This window comes from Somniosus microcephalus, chromosome 1 (assembly GCF_052327205.1).
Source record: "Somniosus microcephalus isolate GS21.2 chromosome 1, FLI_Smic_1.0, whole genome shotgun sequence".
Lineage (NCBI taxonomy): Eukaryota > Metazoa > Chordata > Chondrichthyes > Squaliformes > Somniosidae > Somniosus > Somniosus microcephalus.
Window position 1 is genome coordinate 381197415 of NC_140987.1, and position 19777 is coordinate 381217191.

General features: G+C 49.6%; 1 protein-coding gene across 1 annotated transcript in view; it reads left to right on the top strand.

Moving 5' to 3' along the window:
* LOC147125025 (dystrophin-related protein 2-like) overlaps nucleotides 1-19777 on the top strand; it is an 81059-nt gene that overhangs the window by 10826 nt on the left and 50456 nt on the right. The window contains exons 5-7 of the mRNA XM_085990627.1: nucleotides 3506-3652; nucleotides 7188-7266; nucleotides 8360-8420. Of these exons, the coding sequence (XP_085846753.1) occupies nucleotides 3506-3652; nucleotides 7188-7266; nucleotides 8360-8420 (287 nt within the window). The remainder of the gene's footprint in view (nucleotides 1-3505; nucleotides 3653-7187; nucleotides 7267-8359; nucleotides 8421-19777) is intronic.

Genomic DNA, 19777 nt, shown 5'->3' on the forward strand with positions numbered 1-19777 from the left:
CTCTTGGGGCGGTCACGTGACCCGCGCCGATACGTCGGTGCGTTCACCCGGTGCGGAGGCTGGCCATTGAGGCCGAAGTCGCGAGCGCGGGAGCTGGAGGCCGGGCTGACCCAGCGCTTGTCGCGGGAGCGGGAGATCGCGTTGCTCCCGTCTGCTGGCCGATGCGGCCGAAGTCGCGGTAGGCCGGGCTGTGCCGGCAGCCGTCATGGAAGGCTGAGTCAGGCCGGCGGCCGCCGCGCGTACGTCACGTCATGTGTGACGTGACGTCAGCGCGCTAGGGCGCGTCTTAAAGGGGCAACTGCCCCAACAGGTAAGTTAAAGGGGCAACGGCCCCAACAGGTAAGTTATAGCGAATTATGTACATAGTTAGTAAGGGACAACCGGTGGTACCGCCACAATATAACACCTTGCACAATGTCCCAAAGCGCTTTACAGCCAATTAAGTACTTTTGAAGTGTAGTCACTGTTGTAATATAGGGAAAAATGGCAGCCAATTTGCACACTGCATGGTCCCAAAAACATCAATGCGATAATGACCAGATAATTCGTTTTTAATGATGCTGGTGAGGGATAAATATTGGCCAGGACACCAGAAGAATGTCTGTGTTCTTCTTCAGACAATGCCATGGGATCTTTTATATCCCCCTGAAAGAGCAGACATGGCCACAGTTTAACATCTCGTCTGAAAGACGGCACCTCCAATAATGCAGTACTGCCTCAGAATTACATTGAATTGTCAGCTCAGATTATGTGCTCAAGTCCTGGAGTGAACTATAGCACATGACCTTCTGATTCAGAAATGAGAGTAGTACCAATGAGTCAAGGCTGGTACCAGCCTGTGTCATCTCACTGATGATCTTTTATATCATCTAATAGCCTATTTAATAATTTGTAGGTCAGTTAACCCATGAACTCCCTCTCTGTGACTGGTCTGGCTATTGATTCTCTCCTCTTCCCTGTCCCCCTTTTTCTCTCTTTAAATGTGTGATATTGTTGCCTTAAACCACGTAGAAGGGTTTGTAGCTCCTGGCCAATAGAAGTGGCTTTGCCCAAATCTACAGCAGCTTAATGAGGAATCACTCCAGAAACATTTATGCCAGAAACTAACACAAGATAGATCCTTCTAAGTGACTCCCCTGTGGAAGAGTAAGTGTGTTGGCTGGCTGCAGGATTTCACTGACAGTTCACTGGAATTCCGGAGGCCTTTGCCCTCCCTGAGCTGTGCACTGCAAGAACCTTGCATTGTGAAACAATTGCATCCAAGTCTTCCTTTTTCCTCAACTGAGGATTCCCCTCTACTGTGGCTGACACGGCCTTTGACCATGTCCGTTCCATTTCCCGCACTTCTGCTCTCACCCCTTCCCCTCCCTCCCAGAACCACAATAGGGTTCCCCTTGTCCTCACCTTTCACCCCACCAGCCTCCACATTCAATGGATCATCCTCTGCCATTTCCGCCACCTCCAACGTGATCCCACCACCAAACACATCTTCCCCTCACCTTCCCTTTCAGCATTCCGAAGCGACCGCTCCCTCCGCGACACCCTGGTCCACTCCTCAATCACCCCCAACAGCCCTTCTCCTTCGCCTGGCACCTTCCCGTGCAAACGCAGGAGATGCTACACATGCCCTTTTACCTCCTCCCTTCCCACTGTCCAGGGCCCCAAACACCCCTTCCAAGTGAAACAGCGATTTACTATACTTGTACTTCTTGCAATTTAATATAGTGTATTAGCTGCTCACAATGCGGTCTCCTCTACATTGGGGAGACCAAACGCAGATTGGGCGACCGCTTTGCGGAACACCTCCATTCAGTCCGTAAGGGCGAACCTGAGCTTCCGGTCACCTGTCACTTTAATTCTCCGCTTCACTACCACTCTGATCTCTCTGTCCTTGGCCTATTACATTGTTCCAATGAAGCTCAACGTAAATCGTGTTCAACAATTTCAGACAATAACCCCTGCCCCCATTTTTCATGCTGTATTATTTTGCCATTCCCATTTGCAACATTTTATCTTTCCTGCCTCTTACATAAGCACAGTATGTTCTTTCAATTCCTTCCTCCCCTCCTAACCACCCCCCACCCCCGTCTCTGCGCCTGCTTAATATCAGTTACATCTCCAGATTTTTCCAGTTCTGAGAAAGGGTCCCAGACCTGAAACGTTAACACTGTTTCTCTCTCCACGGATGCTGCCTGGCCTGCTGAGTATTTCCAGCATTTTCTGTTGTTATTTCAGATTTCCAGCATCCACAGTATTATGCTATTGACCAAGACTATGATGGTTGACCTGTGTTGACTGCTATAAGATACCTTCTGAGCTATCCTTTGAAAAAAATCCTAATGTGCCTACACTGCCCCTTTAAAGAACCACATGTACTGTAATATTTGCATATTGAATTATCATTGGCCCGCAGGCATCTGTAAGGAATACCTATTATATTCACATGTGATCACATGCTGAGTTGTCATTGGTCTGCAGGCATCTGTAAGGACTACTATTGTTTTGAAGACCCAGGCTAGGGGTCCTAATGCCAGGCTTTTCCCACTGGGCTGCTATGAGTAAGATCAGACCTAATGCTTAATAAAAGAGTTAAACTGTAATACTCCGTTGTCCTGCAAGTTATTATTTTTGTACAAAGTGTGCAAAACAAGACATGTACCAGGGAAATTGGCCCAAAACAACTTCAACAACAATGTCCTCTTCACTTCCTCCACCACCATTTGTTGCTGGGCTACATTATTCTACATAATCAGAAATATATTCTTAGCAGAATGTACAAATCAAGTGCATAAAAGTTATTGAATAATTTGAGTGATGTAGAAATTATGTCATTATGATAAATATGAAGCTGTTCTGTCTTGTTCGCTGTGGCAACTGCCCCCATTATGTCAGGCACAATATAGTTACAGTCTCAATCTATTTCGATATATATGTTGCAAAGTTTGTTATTGTAGACTTGAGAGTCTGATGATGTACAGGCTTTGTGATTGTTCATTATAAATGTAACAGCCTGTTGTTTTTTGAATAAGGCTGGCAGTTATGAATTTATAAAGCGTCTTGGCAACATGACGAGAGCTATAAAAGGAGCAGACAACAGTCCCCTGAATGTAATTGAATTAAACAAACAGATATTTAGAGAGAGGCAAGTAGATTTTAGCTAGAATGCACAATTCATAAGGATACGGGAGGGGTGTCGAATGGTTGTTTATCGACACAAGTTAACATTTAGATTCACAACATTTTGTTATTTTCCCTTTTCAGGAGGTAGATGATAATTCAGGCAATTGTGATTCCTAAATAGAAGCTGACGTCTTATTTAGAGAATTTAGTGCTGTTGCCTTCTCATTGGTTGGAGGATTCCTAATTTCACCCACAGACTTAAAACAGTAATAACATGTGTAACCAGCAGGAATAAATTCTCCTAGATACCCTTAATAATCTATGGTTAACTCTTAACAACAATTTATGGGCTAACATTTCTTTTTTTTGCCTCTTGGCTCATAAGGTATTCAAAGAGGAACTGGGAGCTGTAAAAGATGGCATGAAAATTGCCAACGACCTGGCTCACCAACTAGCAATCTCAGATGTACATCTTTCCACAGAAAATGCAAACCATCTGGAGGAACTGACGTCAAGATGGAAGGTTTTGCAGGTATGAGATGCCAGTAGTCAGCAAGAGTGGGGAGCCCTCATTGAGTTGTCCAGTTTGGGGAATCATAAAGATGTGAACATTGTAAAGGAACTGTAAAAAAATAGAAAAACAGAAAAAGAAAAATATTAAAATGACATAATAAATTCATTATGAACTGTGATGTCCTATTGTCTCTGAAGACAGCATGGCTGAGGTCTTACTATTTTGTGTTTGGTATTCTTAAGTGAAATACTCTAGTAATAGTAACTCAAATCAAAATCAGCGCTGGAACGTAAGAGTCTATGGAAGGCAGTCGGCCAGGGTTGAATAGTGATGTAGAGATGATTAGGTAGTCTGGAGTTTTGCTTCATTAGCTTTGGGAAATCAAGGAGTATTTTTGCAAAGCTTTCTGTCAAGAGATTAAATAGATGGGAAGAGTCTACAGTTGGATACATTGTAAAAGGCCTGTGGAAAGAGTGGGCTTCTTGGGCTAAACAACCTTTGTCCTATTCCATGCTTTCTTCTCTTCCTAAAGCAGAATGAGAGAAAAAAATACGTTGGCCAATCAAGCCTATGTACAATTTTCCCTGGCATCGACACTACCCAACCCACTTAATGTCCTGATGGAGACAACCAATCACTCCTAGAAGATCTGTGAAAATTCTCCCTGACTACCAAAGATAATCAAGCAAAACTCCAGGATATTAATCCAACCTCACAACCCGCACATAGAACTCACACCAGTTACATTGGTTTAATTCATTCATTCAGAGTGCATGAGCCCCCTTGTTTCATAAAGTATTTGATTATCCGTATCTCTCCATATTCCTATAACTCACAATAGCATTTTAAATAAGTATTTCTCACAATATTTTAACAAATAAGCTAAGAATATAGCATTAACTGCTTTTGCTGGAAGCTCCTCTAATGACTCAGCTGGTTACGGCAACGTGCAACTGAAGCGTACAGACCACAAAGGTAATCTTAACTTTGTGGCAATAGAGGTGCTTCAGTTCACCTCAGTGCCAGAGGAGAAAATCGACCAGGATTTCTGCACCTGATCAACAACAACAACTTGTATTTATATAGTGCCTTTAACGTAGTAAACCGTCCCAAGGCGCTACACAGGAGTGTTAGAAGACAAAAAATTGGACACCGAGCCACATAAGGAGAAGTTAGGGCAGGTGACCAAAAGCTTGGTCAAAGAGGTAGGTTTTAAGGAGCATCTTAAAGGAGGAAAGAGAGGTAGAGAGGCGGAGAGGGAGGGAGTTCTAGAGATGAGCCTAGGCAACAGAAGGCACGACCACCAATGGTTGAGCGATTATAATCAGGAATGCTCAAGAGGGCAGAATTAGAGGAGTGCAGATAACTCGGAGTGTTGTGGGGCTGGAGGAGATTATAGAGATAGGAAGGGGCGAGGCCATGGAGGGATTTGAAAACAAGGGTGAGAATTTTGAAATCGAGTCGTTGCTTAACCGGGAGCCAATGTAGGTCAGCGAGCACAGGGGTGATGGGTGAACGGGGCTTGGTGTGAGTTAGGACATGGGAAGCCGAGTTTTGGATGACCTCAAGTTTACGCAGGGTAGAATGTGGGAGGCCATCCAGGACTGCATTGAAATAGTCAAGTCTAGAGGTAACAAAGGCATGGATGAGGGTTTCAGCAGCGGATGAGCTGAGGCAAGGGCGGAGACAGGCGATGTTACAGAGGTGAAAATAGGCGATCTTAGTTATGCCATAGATATGTGGTCGGAAGCTCATTTCAGGGTCAAATATGACACCAAGGTTGCGAACAGTGTGGTCCAGCCTCAGACAGATGTTAGGGAGAGGGGTGGAGTCAGTAGCTAGGGTTTGTGGCAGGGATCGAAAACAATGGCTTTGGTCTTCCCAATATTTAATTGGAGAAAATTTCTGCTCATCCAGAACTGGATGTCGGCAAGCAGTCTGACAATTTAGAGACCGTGGAGGGGTTGAGAGAAGTGGCAGTGAGGTAGAGCTGGGTGCCGTCAGCGTACATGTGGAAACTGACGCTGTGTTTTCGGATGATGTCGCCAAGGGGCAGCATGTAGGTGACAAATAGGAGGGGGCCAAGGATAAATCCTTGGGGGACACCAGAGGTAACAATGCGGGAGCGGGAAGAGAAGCCATTGTAGGTGATTCTCTGGCTACAATTAGATAGATAAGAATGGAACCCGGCGAGTACAGTCCCACCCAGCTGGACGACAATAGTGAGGCATTGGAGAAGGATGGAGTGGTCAACCTTGTCAAAGGCTGCAGATAAGTCAAGAAGGACGAGGAGGGATAGTTTACCGTTGTCACAGTCACAATGGATGTCATTTGTGACTTTGATGAGAGCCATTTCGGTACTGTGTCAGGGGCAGAAACCTGATTAGAAGGATTCAAACATGGAGTTGCGGGAAAGATGGACCCGGATTTGGGAGGTGACAACATGTTCAAGGATTTTGGAGAGGAAAGGGAGGTTGGAGATGGGGCAGTAGTTTGCAAGGACAGAGGGGGTCAAGGGTTGTTTTTTTGAGGAGAGGGGTGATGACGGCAGATTTGAGGGAGAGGGGGACAGTACCTGAGGAGAGAGAACCATTAACAATGTCAGCTAACATGGGAGCCAGAAAAGGAAGTTGGGTGGTCAGCAGTTTGGTGGGAATAGGGTTAAGGGAGCAGGAAGTGGGTCTCATGGACAAGATGAGCGCAGCGAGGTCATGAGAAAATCGACCAGGATCAATACCCAATCAGTCTTGCTGAAAGTGTATGTGTGTAGACATTAGGGGCAGAGAAGCTCAAGCATGATGCAACCTGTGGTTCAAGAGGCTGCCAATACTCACTGTGAATCTTGAGCTTTATTTTATGGGCAATCAATGCGAAATATTCAGGACCAAGTAAGTTGTTTGATCCCAAGAGAATTGAAGCTTTCTGAGCCATTTTTTTTGGAAACATTTTACTGTGTATGAAATCTGTAAGGGGGATGTCTCCCTCTGGTCTAGGGCATTCCTTTGTTACAGATTTTACCCATATTTGTCCTTAACTTTCTTCCCCTTCCTCTTACCTACTGCAGATGTAGTATAGGAGCATGCTGTGGCAGAATCAAAAGCAATTTAATTAAAACACAGTACTGCCCATAGTTTGAATGTGCCAGGTTTTTAGGCCCCATTTTATGTACATTTAAACAAGGTAAAAAAGTCAAATAAATCCCTCCATTTTGCAGATAGTAAATCATCTGCTATTTTTATGCATAAGATACACATCACAAACTGCAATCAACAGACATACTCATGCCTAAAGTTACAGTTCAGCTCTCGCACCATCACATTCAACCGTGTTGTAGCTGGAGAAGGAGGGGGGAGTGGGAGTGTGGAAATGATTCTTTTGCCATAGTTTGGCTGAATATTTTATACTGGAAGTGTTCCCTTACCCTTTGTTTCTCCCTTAGCAAAATATTCATGAAAGCTATAGATCAGAAATTAATTCCAGAATCTTGTACTGCAATCAGTGTGGCTTTTCTATGTGATATCGGGGTCTCAGGCTACTGCTCTTCACTCCACAGACCTCCATTGAGGAACGCCTCAAGCAGCTTCAAGATGCCCACCGTGACTTTGGCCCAGGATCCCAACATTTTTTATCTAGTATGTTCAATCAAACACATTTTGGAAATGCTGTGGGATTACTTTCTTAAGCGACGGACAGGGAATTTTTTTAATTAACTTTTGCACAATCAAACAATCCATCGTGTGCTCAATTAACTTTATCAAATGAAGTATATGTTCCACTCAAAGTGGTTTAGGTTTGATGAAGTCAGTCTATGTTAAGTCTGCATTTCTGTACTGTTCATCACATCTAAGCTTTTGTGCTATTCATAATGGGATGCATGCAGGCATAAAACAATTCCTATCAGTTACTAATACAAAAGCAAAATACTGCAGATGCTGGAAATCTGAAATAAAAACAGAAAATGCTGGAAATACTCAGCCGGTCAGGCAGCATCTGTGGAGAGAGAAACAGAGTTAACGTTTCAGGTCGATGATCCTTCATCAGAACTGGACGAAAGGTCATCGACCTGAAACGTTAACTCTGTTTCTCTCTCCACAGATGCTGCCTGACCTGCTGAGTATTTCCAGCATTTTCTGTTTTTATTTCATATCAGTCACTATCTGTTCTCTTCCACGTGATTCACTCACTAATGCCTATTATTCTGAGTAACTCACTGGCCATTATCTCTCATCTCTGTTTAACTTACTCCTGATGCCTTTATCCTGTATATAAGATGCAATTATATCTTGTATTTAACTTGGTCCCTGATGTTTATTGCTTGGAGCAGTCAGTGTGTTTATGTTGTAGAGCAGTCCATACTCTATTTCCAAAAGTTGTGCTGGATTATTATTCCACAAAGAGGTGAACATTGAACAGCATTTTACTAACATCCTAGAAAAGATGATCTGATTTTGTTCTTTAAAGGCAAAATTTCTTTTGAAGTTCAGTTCTGGTGAACCATGGGAAACGTTATAAAATATGCACATTCTCCTTGCACATTTAGTAAAAGCGAGCTGTCATTTCTCTTGTGTTGTGATGTCTAAATCACTGAGACAGCCGCCTACACATTTCAAGATGAGAGCTGCGACATGCAAATATTTGACCTAAAAGTATGATTTATGCTGTTAAATGACTTGTGGATTTTTTTCACATTATCTATCCCAATCTCTGTGTGATTCATACTTTCAGCTTCTGTCCAGGTTCCCTGGGAGAGGGCCATCTCGCCAAACAAAGTGCCATACTACATCAAGTAAGTGTATCCTAGACAACACTTCTCCCATCCCTCTACTGATGCCTCAAATAGAGAGTTGTGTTTTCAATATCTCATTTAACTTGCAAATTGTCTCAAAATGCTTGTGTTTGACATTAACATCCTTTTTGTTTGCTCCTGTCCATCTTTCTCGAGCTCTTTTGATTATACTTTGTTTAATTGGGTGTGCTGAAGACATTATTGGAGTACAAGGAAGCGGAATGGTTTGTTTTCTTTTTAAAATGTCTTTATTACAGCAGTGACTGCACTTCTCAAGTATTTAATTGGCCGTAAAGCACTTTGGGACATCCTGAGGTCATGAAAGGTGCTATATAAATGCAAGTCTTTCTTTTGTTTCTTTTTTTACTGTTTTGAACAAAAGGTTTATTTATTCTCATGGGTTTTGTTTTGATCTAGAGTATATATTATTTCATACTACACAATATTTGCAGTTAGATATTGAGGAATCTATATAGTTACAAAGTTGTACACATGAGTCTGGTCTGGGTAGAGTTGCAGATTTGGTACTGTCATGCAGAAAAGGTTGTCTGATCTGTGGCCTGGCTCTCAGCAGTAAGGAACATTAGTAGCATCTGCAGGGCAGACTTCAGGGAAGCAGGTGACAAGCACAGTTGGAGCATTTTTCAGGAATATGTACTTGTAAACACACTAGAGACATCCATTAGGAAGAGACATGGAGATTTGTAAATGCAACAGAACAGGCAGGTGGCTCTCAGTCCCCTGCCAGCACTTGCCTCTGGCTCTGGCCAAGTGACTGGAGAAGCATCCCCAAAACATGCAGCTCCCTACAGCCAAAATAGTACAGGCCAATCCTTGCACACAATTAGATCAGGCCATCTGGATGTATCACAGATAGAGATAGCCAGTCGACATCTCAGGAATGCAATACATTTATTCTTTCCAATAGGGCTACAATAATTTGCATCTATATAGCATCTTTAATGTTAAAAACACCCCAAGGTGATACTAGATGTAGGGGAAATGGATGCCAGGAATGGAGAGATTAGGGGTGGCTGAAACCTTGATGAAAAAGATAGGTCTTGAGGAATTTTTAAAGATGAGGAGAAAGGCAGGGTGGTTTAGGGAGGAAATTCTACAGAGTAGGTCTGAGGACACGGAAAGTTCTTCCAGCAGTGGTGAGGTGAAGGCAGTGGGAGGTGTACAGAAGGCATTTAAAGACAAGACTTTTGAATGTAATGCACTGGGAAACCGAGATCTAGGGTAAGTCAACAAGGATGGTGGGGATGGAGGTGAGCAGGACAGGAAGTGTGTGGAAGATTTTTAAGTACATTGAAGTTTATGGAGAGTGGATGATTGAAAGCCAGCAATGACACCCTTAGACTACTCAAGTCTGGAGGTGAGGAAGGCATGTATAAGGGTTTTAGTGACAAAGTTGCTGGTTAGAGAAGATGGTGGAAGTAAGCAGTCTTAGTGATGGCTAGGATGCGTGGTTTAAAACTCTGCTTGAATTGAGCAGGCAACCCAGATTATGGACTGTATGGTTGAGCCTGAGGCAGTGGTTGGGTATGGGGATGAAATTAACCCCAAGAGATTGGAGTTTGTGGCAGATGCCACAGACAATAGCTTTCGACTTCCTCATGCTCAGCTGGAAGAAGCTGTGACCCATCCAAGACTTGATGCCAAACTGGCAGTCTGACTGCATGGAGGCAGTTGATGGTTTGAGAGAAGTGGAGGAGTGGCAGTGCTAGGAACAATTTTCTGAATGATTATTTCCTCCAAGTATTCACAAAGGAAACGTGAGCAACATGCTCTCTACAAGTGGCGAGAACCTAAAAAAATTATTACTTTGCTATAAATGAGAATATAAAGCTGTGGTAAACCACTTTTATCGTTCACTATCGTTACACTATGGTTATCACTGTTTATATCGTTACACTATGGTTATCACTGTTTACACTGTTGTATCACTACGCAAGGTCACCTCTTGTCACGCTGTTATACCTGGGCTGACCACAGCTGACTCCGCCCCATGGCTCCGCCTGCTTGCCCAGGTATAAAGGTGGTCGACTGGCTGGTATTCCTCCTTGTTGGACCCGATCACCCACGAGGGTGGGCTCTGTTATTTAGCCAATAAAAACCTATAGTTACTAACTTAACTCGTCGCTTTTCATGAACTGAATTGATAGGTATATCAATTTTATTGGCTAAATTTTGAAATGTCTTCAACGGAGCAGCCAAACGACCAGTCAGATGTACAGCCTCAGCCAAACGGCCATCTACAACAGCCACAGCAGCCGGCCTGGCTGCGAGCCCTCCGACCGCCGTACCTGGATCTAAACCCACAGGCAGCGAACTCAGCCCTCGACTTCGAACACTGGCTGAGCTGTTTCGAATCCTACCTGGGAGAATCCGGCGTGCCTCCGGGATCCAAACTAAGAGTTCTGACCGCCCAGGTGAGCCCTAAAGTATTTGCATTCATCCGGGACCTTGCTACATACGAGGACGCCATCAAACTGCTGAAAGAGCAGTACCGGAGCCCTGTAAATTCTGTGTATGCCAGACATCTCCTAAGATCCCGCTCGCAACAGCCAGGAGAGTCTGTAGATGAATTTTTACGGGCGCTACAAACACTCGGCAGGGACTGTGGCCTAGAAATTCAGTTGCGTTCGCCAGCCGTTAGCGCCATAAGAGGAGTAGATTTCGAGCGCTAGGCACTTAGCGCCCGGTCGCAGACCGATCTGCGCCTACGCCCAACTTCAGTTGCCATTTAGCGCCGGCGCAAAGTGTTTGCGCGCGCTCAGCTGCGCGCGTAGCTTATGACGTCATTTCGTCGTGCAACGCCGTTTGTGCGCCCCAAACCGGAACTTCAGTGGCGCCCGCCCAATGTGGGCGTGGCGCTGTTAAGAACTGTGAAGTGGAACGCAGCAGAGGCCCTGCGGGCCTCAGGGAGCGCTAATTAAAGGGCACTTAGACTGAACTATAAAGGCCAGCCATTTTGCTGCAATGACTTTAGTGCTACGGATTTCTGGACAGAGACCAAGGAAGAGACCTTACTGATTTGGGCCAACATAGGAGAGGTATTTTTGGCTTCTGGCCAGATCTTGGAAATTTGACTCATTGTGATTTCACTGTTTGCAAGTATATTATGGGGGCTGCATGGGGTTCCAACCCTCAGTTCCAGCATTATGTGCGAAGGGCTCGCAGACGCTGTGTGAGAGGGGCAGCCATGCCTAGACACAGAGGGGCCATCAGGCGTCGGCAACGTAGGCCTTACCCACTCAGGGAATACCGCCAGCAGGTGTCCTATCTCACCATGACTGCCGCGCATTGTGTTAAGAGGCTGCGCTTCAGAAGGGAGGTGGTTGCAGAGATCTGCCAGCTGCTTCACAGAGATCTGCGTCCACAGCTGATGTGCAGGACATCTCTGTCGGTGGAAGTGAAGGTCACGGTGGCTCTGAACTTTTATGCAAGCGGCTCCTTCCAAGCCGCTGCTGGGGACATAGCGAACATCTCCCAGTTCGCCGTGCATCGTTGCATCCGGCAGGTCACCGATGCCCTTTTCGCAAGGAGACACCAATTCATCTCCTTCCCCATGACCCTAGAGAGGCAGGAGCAGCATGCAGTCGGATTTGTGAGGATCGCCGACTTCCCCATGGTGCAGGGCGCCATTGACTGCACGCATGTGGCTATGCGGGCACCTATCGACAATGCCGAGGATTACCGCAACCGGAAGGGCTACCATTCCCTCAATGTACAGCTGGTGTGTGACCACAGGCAGCGCATCCTAGCTGTCAATGCCCGCTTTCCAGGCAGCAGCCACGATGCATTTATCCTGCGCCAGACTACTGTGGCTGACATGTTCCAGGCACAGCCTCCCCCAAGAGGATGGCTTATCGGGGACAAAAGCTATCCTTTGTGTACATGGCTCATGACCCCGCTCCGCGCGCCCAGGACCCCTGCTGAGGAGGCATACAACGAAAGCCATCAAGCCACAAGGAACATCATAGAGCAAACGATTGGCGTCCTCAAGCAACGGTTCCGCTGCCTGGATCGTTCCGGCGGATCTCTACAGTATTCGCCGGATAGAGTCTCCCAGTTCGTCGTCGTTTGCTGCATGCTGCACAACCTGGCTATCCGCAGGACTCAGGCACTGCCACCTCACGTTGGACCACCACCTCAGGAGGATGAGCAGGAGGACCATGAGGAGGAGGAGGAGGAGTACCAGCCCAGGAGGGAGCCACAAGGTCCAAGGGCCGTCCGTCGGCGGCTTATTGAACGACACTTCTAGGCCCCCGTCAGGGAATGGCTTGTGGCAATGAAGGCACATGAATGCAGCCGCTCCGCAAGCCCTCAGCCGGTTAACGCAACAACCACTTGAAACATCACACATGGACAAGCTGAATAAATAAAAAGCTTTATTGAACAAACTCAGGGCCCTTCCCACATGAAACCCAAAAACAGACAAGACCCCCAAAAAACAGTCAAAAACATATCTCACTCCCACAACCTGGGGAGGAATAACAAAACTTGTCCATCCAAATGGCCTTCATCCTCGGCCTTACCAAGACAAACCCCCCCATACAGAACACAAACACCCCCATATAAAAAAACATTTGCCTTCATCTTCGGCCTTACCAAAATAAACCCCGCCCATACAGAACACAAACACCCCCATATAAAAAAACATTTGGCAACACACTCTACTTTGTGTGCCGAGAGGGCGAGTCCTTGTCCAGGCTTTTCCGGCCCCTGGCCGACCTGCTGCTCCGCCTCAACCTGGGCCCTGTGGGTGTTGCAAGGCTGAGGGAAGGCTCCTGAGGGGCACAATGCGTGACGGCAGATGCCCTTGGGGGTCGGCCTAGACGAGCTCCGGCCCTGGAGGGGCCGGCTGCTGACTGCTGCAGCTGTGGCTGGGCAGCATCAGTCTCTCCAGCAGCTCGTCGCAGCTTTGCTGGGGGAGTGGCAGTGGCGGCTGCAGCAATGGGGGCAAGCTGGCTGATGCCAGGCGCTCGCTGGTCGCCAGAGACACTGGCAGTCGGCTGGGCTGGCACTGCAGCAAGCGCAGCAATCTGGTGAAGGCCAGACCGCTGTGCTGCAGCAGCGCGGCGGGTGCCCTGGCGATGCGTGCGTGACACAGCGAGTGTGGCAGCAGTGAGTGCCCGTACTGCCCTGGTCTGTGCCCGCATCAGACCAGCCAGTGACTGCACGGCACCACTCGTCAACTCTCCACTCGCTGCCTGTGCTGCCCTGAATTCGGACCGACTCGCGTCCTGTGATGCCCTGAATTCTGCCCGACTCGCGTCCTGTGATGCCCCGAATTGTTCGAGACCCCTGGCCTGTGCTGCCGCGAGTTGCTCGAAACCCCTGGCCTGTGAGGCCCCGAAATCGGCCACACTATGAGCCAGGGACTCAATGGCCTCAGGCAACCGTGCCACAACCCCCATGAACTCGGTGTGGCGACGATCCGAGTCCGCAGACATTTGATCAAGGAGGCGCACCTCCTGGGCGAGGACCGTCTCCGGACTGGAGGCCGGACTCTCCCTCTGGGGAGAAGGCCGCCGAGCTGGCCGACCCTTCCCGCGCGGCTGGACGCCACTGGGCCCAGCAACTGCACTCCCCTGCAACACTTCCCCCCTCTGGGGAGAAGGCAGCCATGCTGCCCGACCCTTCCCGCGTGGCTGGATGCCACTGGGCACAGGAGCTACACCCCCCTGCAACACTTCCCCCTGGCTCTCCTCCAGGCAAGACGTGTCCCCTCCATTGCCATCCCCTGGCGCGGATGAGGGTTCCCCCGATATGCCGCCTTCCTCTTGCTCCTCGTCGTCCACCTCTTCCGAGGGACTGACACTCGCAGCTTCAGGGACCTCCTCCTCACCAGCTGAAAGCAGGAAGGCACAAGAGTAGCTTTAGAGTGAGGACAGGGCATCAGCGAGGGAGGCATGAGTGGTGGCATTATGCGCATTGGTCGGACAGTGGCAAAGGATGTAGATCTGAAGCACAAGGGGAACGAGAGAGGTCCAAACGGTCATGTCCTTACCATTGGGGCCCAGCACAGGGTCGGCATCTCCAATTGCAACGGGGCCAATCACCCGGGCACCCATGAGTTGACCCACGCGCTCCTCCAGGTCACTGAGCTCCTGGAACTGGGCACGGCCTCCCCCGGTGACAGTCCGGCTCTTCAGATTCTCGGCCAGCTTGGCCTGCAAGAGAAAGGACGGCTTCTAAGTACAGTGTGGTGCCCTGTTGTTGTGTGCACTGCCTCCCATGGTGGAATAGCTTGGCCAGTGTGGTGCCCTGTTGTTGTGTGCACTGCCTCCCATGGTCGAATAGCTTGGCCAGTGTGTAAAGTGCAGAAAGTGTTATTGATGTTCATGCCAGTGCCATAGCTGCAGGAGGAGGGCTGGCCATTAGGCCTTTGAGGTCCCTTTGCCCATAATGTGAGGTGCACATGCAAGGATGAGGAGGACACTGGAAAGGGTACTCACCCTGACCAACCGAGTGAGGTCGTTAAACTTTTACCGGCATTGGTCACCAGTCCTGGGGACATCGCTGTTGACTGTGACCCTCTGGCCGATTTCCCTCCAGGCTCTCCTGTACAGCCTCTTGGGAGCCTTCTTGCCACTGTCCGGGAACAAGATATCTCTTCTCCTCTCCAAAGCCCTAACCAGCACCTTTAAATCATGGGCAGAGAAGCGCTGCGCTCGCTCACGGGCCCTCTGCATCCTTGCTGGCGCTATTTCTCTCCAGCAGCAGTGTTTAGGCCTGGCTGGAGGGCTGCAGTATCCAGGGCGTGGCAGCAGACCAAGTCGACCCTTCCCCCTTTAAGAGCTGGCCGGCGCCAGGGTGTCTGCTGTCAATCAAAACATGACCGCACCTGCGCTGCGCCCGGCCTCGGCGGTATCAGTCTGCACCGCCGGCTTAGCGCCTAAAGATAGGGGTGCAACGCCAGTTTTAGCGCTCGAGCAAACTCCTTGGCCAAAGCTACTGAATATCGGCGAAGTGGCCTCCACTTTCCGGCGGGCGCAAACTTTAGCGCCCGCCCGACTTTACCGCCCCAAAAGTGGCTATACTGAATTTCTAGGCCTGTGACTTTAAAGCAGTAACGGCTGCAGAAAATACTGAAGGGAATATCCGCGATGCCTTCGTGAAAGGCCTTCGGTCCGACTACTCACGGCAAAGACTGCTCGAATCAAAGGACCTCGACTTGAATACAACTGCAGCCCTCGCTCGCTCTCTGGAAGTGGCCCATCGGGACCTCGAGGCGTACTCCAGGTACTGTGCTGTGCGACCCTGGGACTCGGGCCCGACCCCGGCCGCAATACCCCTCGCACCGCCGCCTCTGGGACCTACCACAGCGTCGGCGTCCTGGAACCGATCGGGACCGCCACCCCCGGTACCAGCTGCGACATCGGAGCCCCGCGATCGGGCCGCCGGCTGCTTCTTCTGTGGCTAGGCGAAACACCCGAGGGCGCGCTGCCCTGCACGAAACGCGACCTGCTCCGACTGCCACAAGAAAGGCCACTTCGCGAAGGCCTGCAGGGGGAAAGCCACAGACGCCAGCAGTGCCTCATGCGAGTTGTGGGGGCAGCCATTTTTCATCAAAGCCACAGATGCCAGTATCCCCTCGTGTAAGTCGTGGGGCGGCCATCTTTGATCAAGGCCACCGATGCCGGCAGTGCCTCATGTGAGTTGTGGGGGCGGCCATCTTCTCCGCCATCTTATTCAACGTCGTGGGCACCGCCATTTTGTTCACCACACTCGACCGCCACCTTGTCTCCAGACCCGACCACCGCCTCACCCGCAGACTACAGCAGCTCGCTCAGCCATACACTAGCCTCCGTCACACTTGACCAAGCTCGCCCGCATCACCTGTCCAAGTCCATGATGGACATCAAAGTAAACGGCCACGCCACGACCTGCCTGTTCGACAGCGGAAGCACGGAGAGTTTCATCCATCCAGACACGGTAAGCCACTACTCCCTCACTGTCCGGCCAACGCGCAACCGGATCTCGATGGCGTCGAGGTCCCATTCTACAGACATCAGCGGCTATTGTGTTGTGACCCTGTCGGTTAGGGGCACGGAGTATAAAAATTTTAAACTTCTCGTCCTGCCCCAGCTCTGCGCTGCCGTCCGACTAGGGCTGGACTTCCAATCCCACCTTCAAAGTGTCACTTTGGCATACGGTGGACCCCTCCCCCCACTCACAGTCGACAACCAGCAGCTTTTAAACCGCCCACCGCGTACCACCTGCGGCCTATCCACCCTCAAGGTCCCGCCCCCCTCCCTGTTCGCCAACCTCACCCGCGACTGTAAACCCGTCGCTACCAAGAGCAGGCGGTACAGCGCCGGGGACAGAGCTTTTATTAGCTCTGAGGTGCAGCGTCTCCTGAAGGAGGGCATCATCGAGAGGAGCAACAGCCCCTGGCGTGCCCAGGTCGTAGTCGTTAAGACCGGCGATAAAAACCGCCTGGTCATCGACTACAGCCAAACCATAAACCGGTACACCCAGCTGGATGCATACCCCCTTCCCCGCATATCTGATATGGTCAATCAGATTGCACAGTACCGGGTATTCTCTACCATCGACCTTAAGTCGGCCTACCACCAACTCCCTATCCGCCCTGAGGACCGCCAGTATACCGCCTTCGAGGCGAATGGCCGCCTCTACCACTTCCTTAGGGTTCCCTTCGGCGTCACCAACGGGGTTTCGGTCTTCCAAAGGGAGGTGGACCGGATGGTTGACCAGAACGGGCTGCATGCCACGTTCCCTTATCTAGATAATGTCACCATCTGCGGCCGCGACCGGCAGGACCATGATGTTAATCTGGAGAGATTCCTCCGTACGGCCCAATGGCTGAACCTCACCTACAATAAGGAGAAATGTGTGTTTAACACCTCGCGTCTTGCCATCCTCGGCTGCGTAGTAGAGAACGGAGTCATCGGCCCCGACCCCGAAAGAATGCGCCCCCTCATGGAGCTTCCCCTCCCCCACTGTCCAAAGGCGCTGAAGAGAACCCTGGGGCTCTTCGCCTACTATGCCCAATGGGTGCCCAATTATGCGGACAAAGCCAGACCCCTCATGAAGTCCACCTCCTTCCCCCTGACGGCAGAAGCATGCGCAGCCTTCTCCCTCATAAAGGGAGACATTGCTAAGGCCACAATGCACGCGGTGGATGAGTCTATCCCTTTCCAAGTGGAGAGCGATGCATCCGACTTCGCCCTAGCTGCAACCCTTAACCAGGAGGGGAGACCTGTGGCCTTCTTCTCAAGGACCCTCCAGGGCCCTGAGATCCGACACTCTTCGGTCGAGAAGGAGGCCCAGGCGATCGTGGAGGCAGTACGACGCTGGAGGCATTACCTGGCTGGCAAACGATTTACCCTCCTCACCGACCAGCGTTCGGTCGCTTTTATGTTTAATAACAAGCTGAGGGGCAAAATCAAGAACGACAAGATCTTGAGGTGGAGAATCGAGCTCTCCACCTATGATTATGATATCTTGTACCGGCCTGGTAAACTGAACGAACCCCCAGATGCTCTATCATGAAGTACATGCGCCAACGCGCAAATTGATAGACTGCAGACCCTCCACAACGACCTCTGCCACCCCGGGGTCACCAGACTTTACCACTTCATTAAGGCCCGCAACCTGCCCTACTCCATCGAGGAGGCCAGGACCATGACCAGGAACTGCCAAACCTGTGCCGAATGCAAACCGCAATTCTTTAGGCCGGACAGAGCAAGCCTGATCAAGGCCACCCGCCCCTTCGAGCGCTTGAGCATTGATTTTAAGGGGCCCCTCCCGTCCTCTGACCGTAACGTGTACTTCCTCAACATTATTGATGAGTACTCCCGTTTCCCCTTTGCCTTCCCCTGCCCAGACATGACCAGTACCACGGTCATCAAATGCCTGAACGACCTCTTCGCCTTGTTCGGGTTACCGAACTATATACATAGTGACCGGAGCTCATCCTTCATGAGCGAGGAACTTCGCCAGTTCCTACTAGCGAGAGGTATTGCTGCAAGCAGGACCACCAGCTACAACCCCCGAGGGAACGGCCAGGTGGAAAGAGAGAACGCGACTGTCTGGAAGGCCGTTCTCTTAGCCTTAAAGTCTAAGGGCCTCCCAACCTCTCGCTGGCAGGAAGTCCTCCCGGCAGCGCTGCATTCCATCCGGTCACTGCTTTGCACTGCCATTAACGCCACCCCCCATGAACGAATGTTTGTTTTCCCCAGGAAGTCGACTACGGGAACCTCGCTACCAACATGGCTGGCTTCTCCGGGGCCCGTCTTGCTGCGAAAGCACGTGAGGGCCCATAAAACGGACCCCCTGGTTGAGAGGGTGGACCTCCTGCACGCCAACCCCCAGTACGCCTATGTGGCATACCCAGACGGGCGGGAGGACACAGTCTCCTTACGAGACCTCGCACCCTCGGGCATCCCTGAGACACCACCGTTACCCCCCACCACCCCCCCAAATCCAGCCCAGGTAGACGGCATGCCGGAACCCCACGAGCCTTCGCCAACCACGCAGACACCAGCATTAACATCGGATACTGCATCACCGCCGCCGCTGCTGCGCCGATCAGAAAGGCTTACGAGGCCTCCGGACAGACTGACATACCCGAACTGGTAGCACACTTCACCCCGCCGGACTCAAATTTACACAAGGGGTGAATGTGGTAAACCACTTTTATCGTTCACTATCGTTACACTATGGTTATCACTGTTTATATCGTTACACTATGGTTATCACTGTTTACACTGTTGTATCACTACACAAGGTCACCTCTTGTCACGCTGTTATACCTGGGCTGACCACAGCTGACTCCGCCCCATGGCTCCGCCTGCTTGCCCAGGTATAAAGGTGGTCGACTAGCTGGTATTCCTCCTTGTTGGACCCGATCACCCACGAGGGTGGGCTCTGTTATTTAGCCAATAAAAACCTATAGTTACTAACTTAACTCGTCGCTTTTCATGAACTGAATTGATAGGTATATCAAAAGCCACCAAAACAAATAAGTCACCAAGCATAAATGACATTTATCCCAGAGTCCTGATAGAGATTAGGGAGCAGATTTATGTGAGACTGATCATTATGAGGGAGTCAGTGGACACTGGGGAGGTCCAATTGATTAAAAATAGGTCATTATGGTGCCCATATTCAAACAGGTTAATGCAGAAAACCACAGAAGCTTTAGTCTCCCTTCCATTCTATGTAATTGCAGGACAGTTAGTTTAACATCTGTGGTAGGGAAAAGTTTAGAATCTTTAATTAAAATTAAATTACTGATTATCTAGATGAAGAGAAAGTAATTAGAAGTAGCCAATACAGATTTCAGAAATGGCAACCCTGATAGAGTTCTCTGAGGGGGT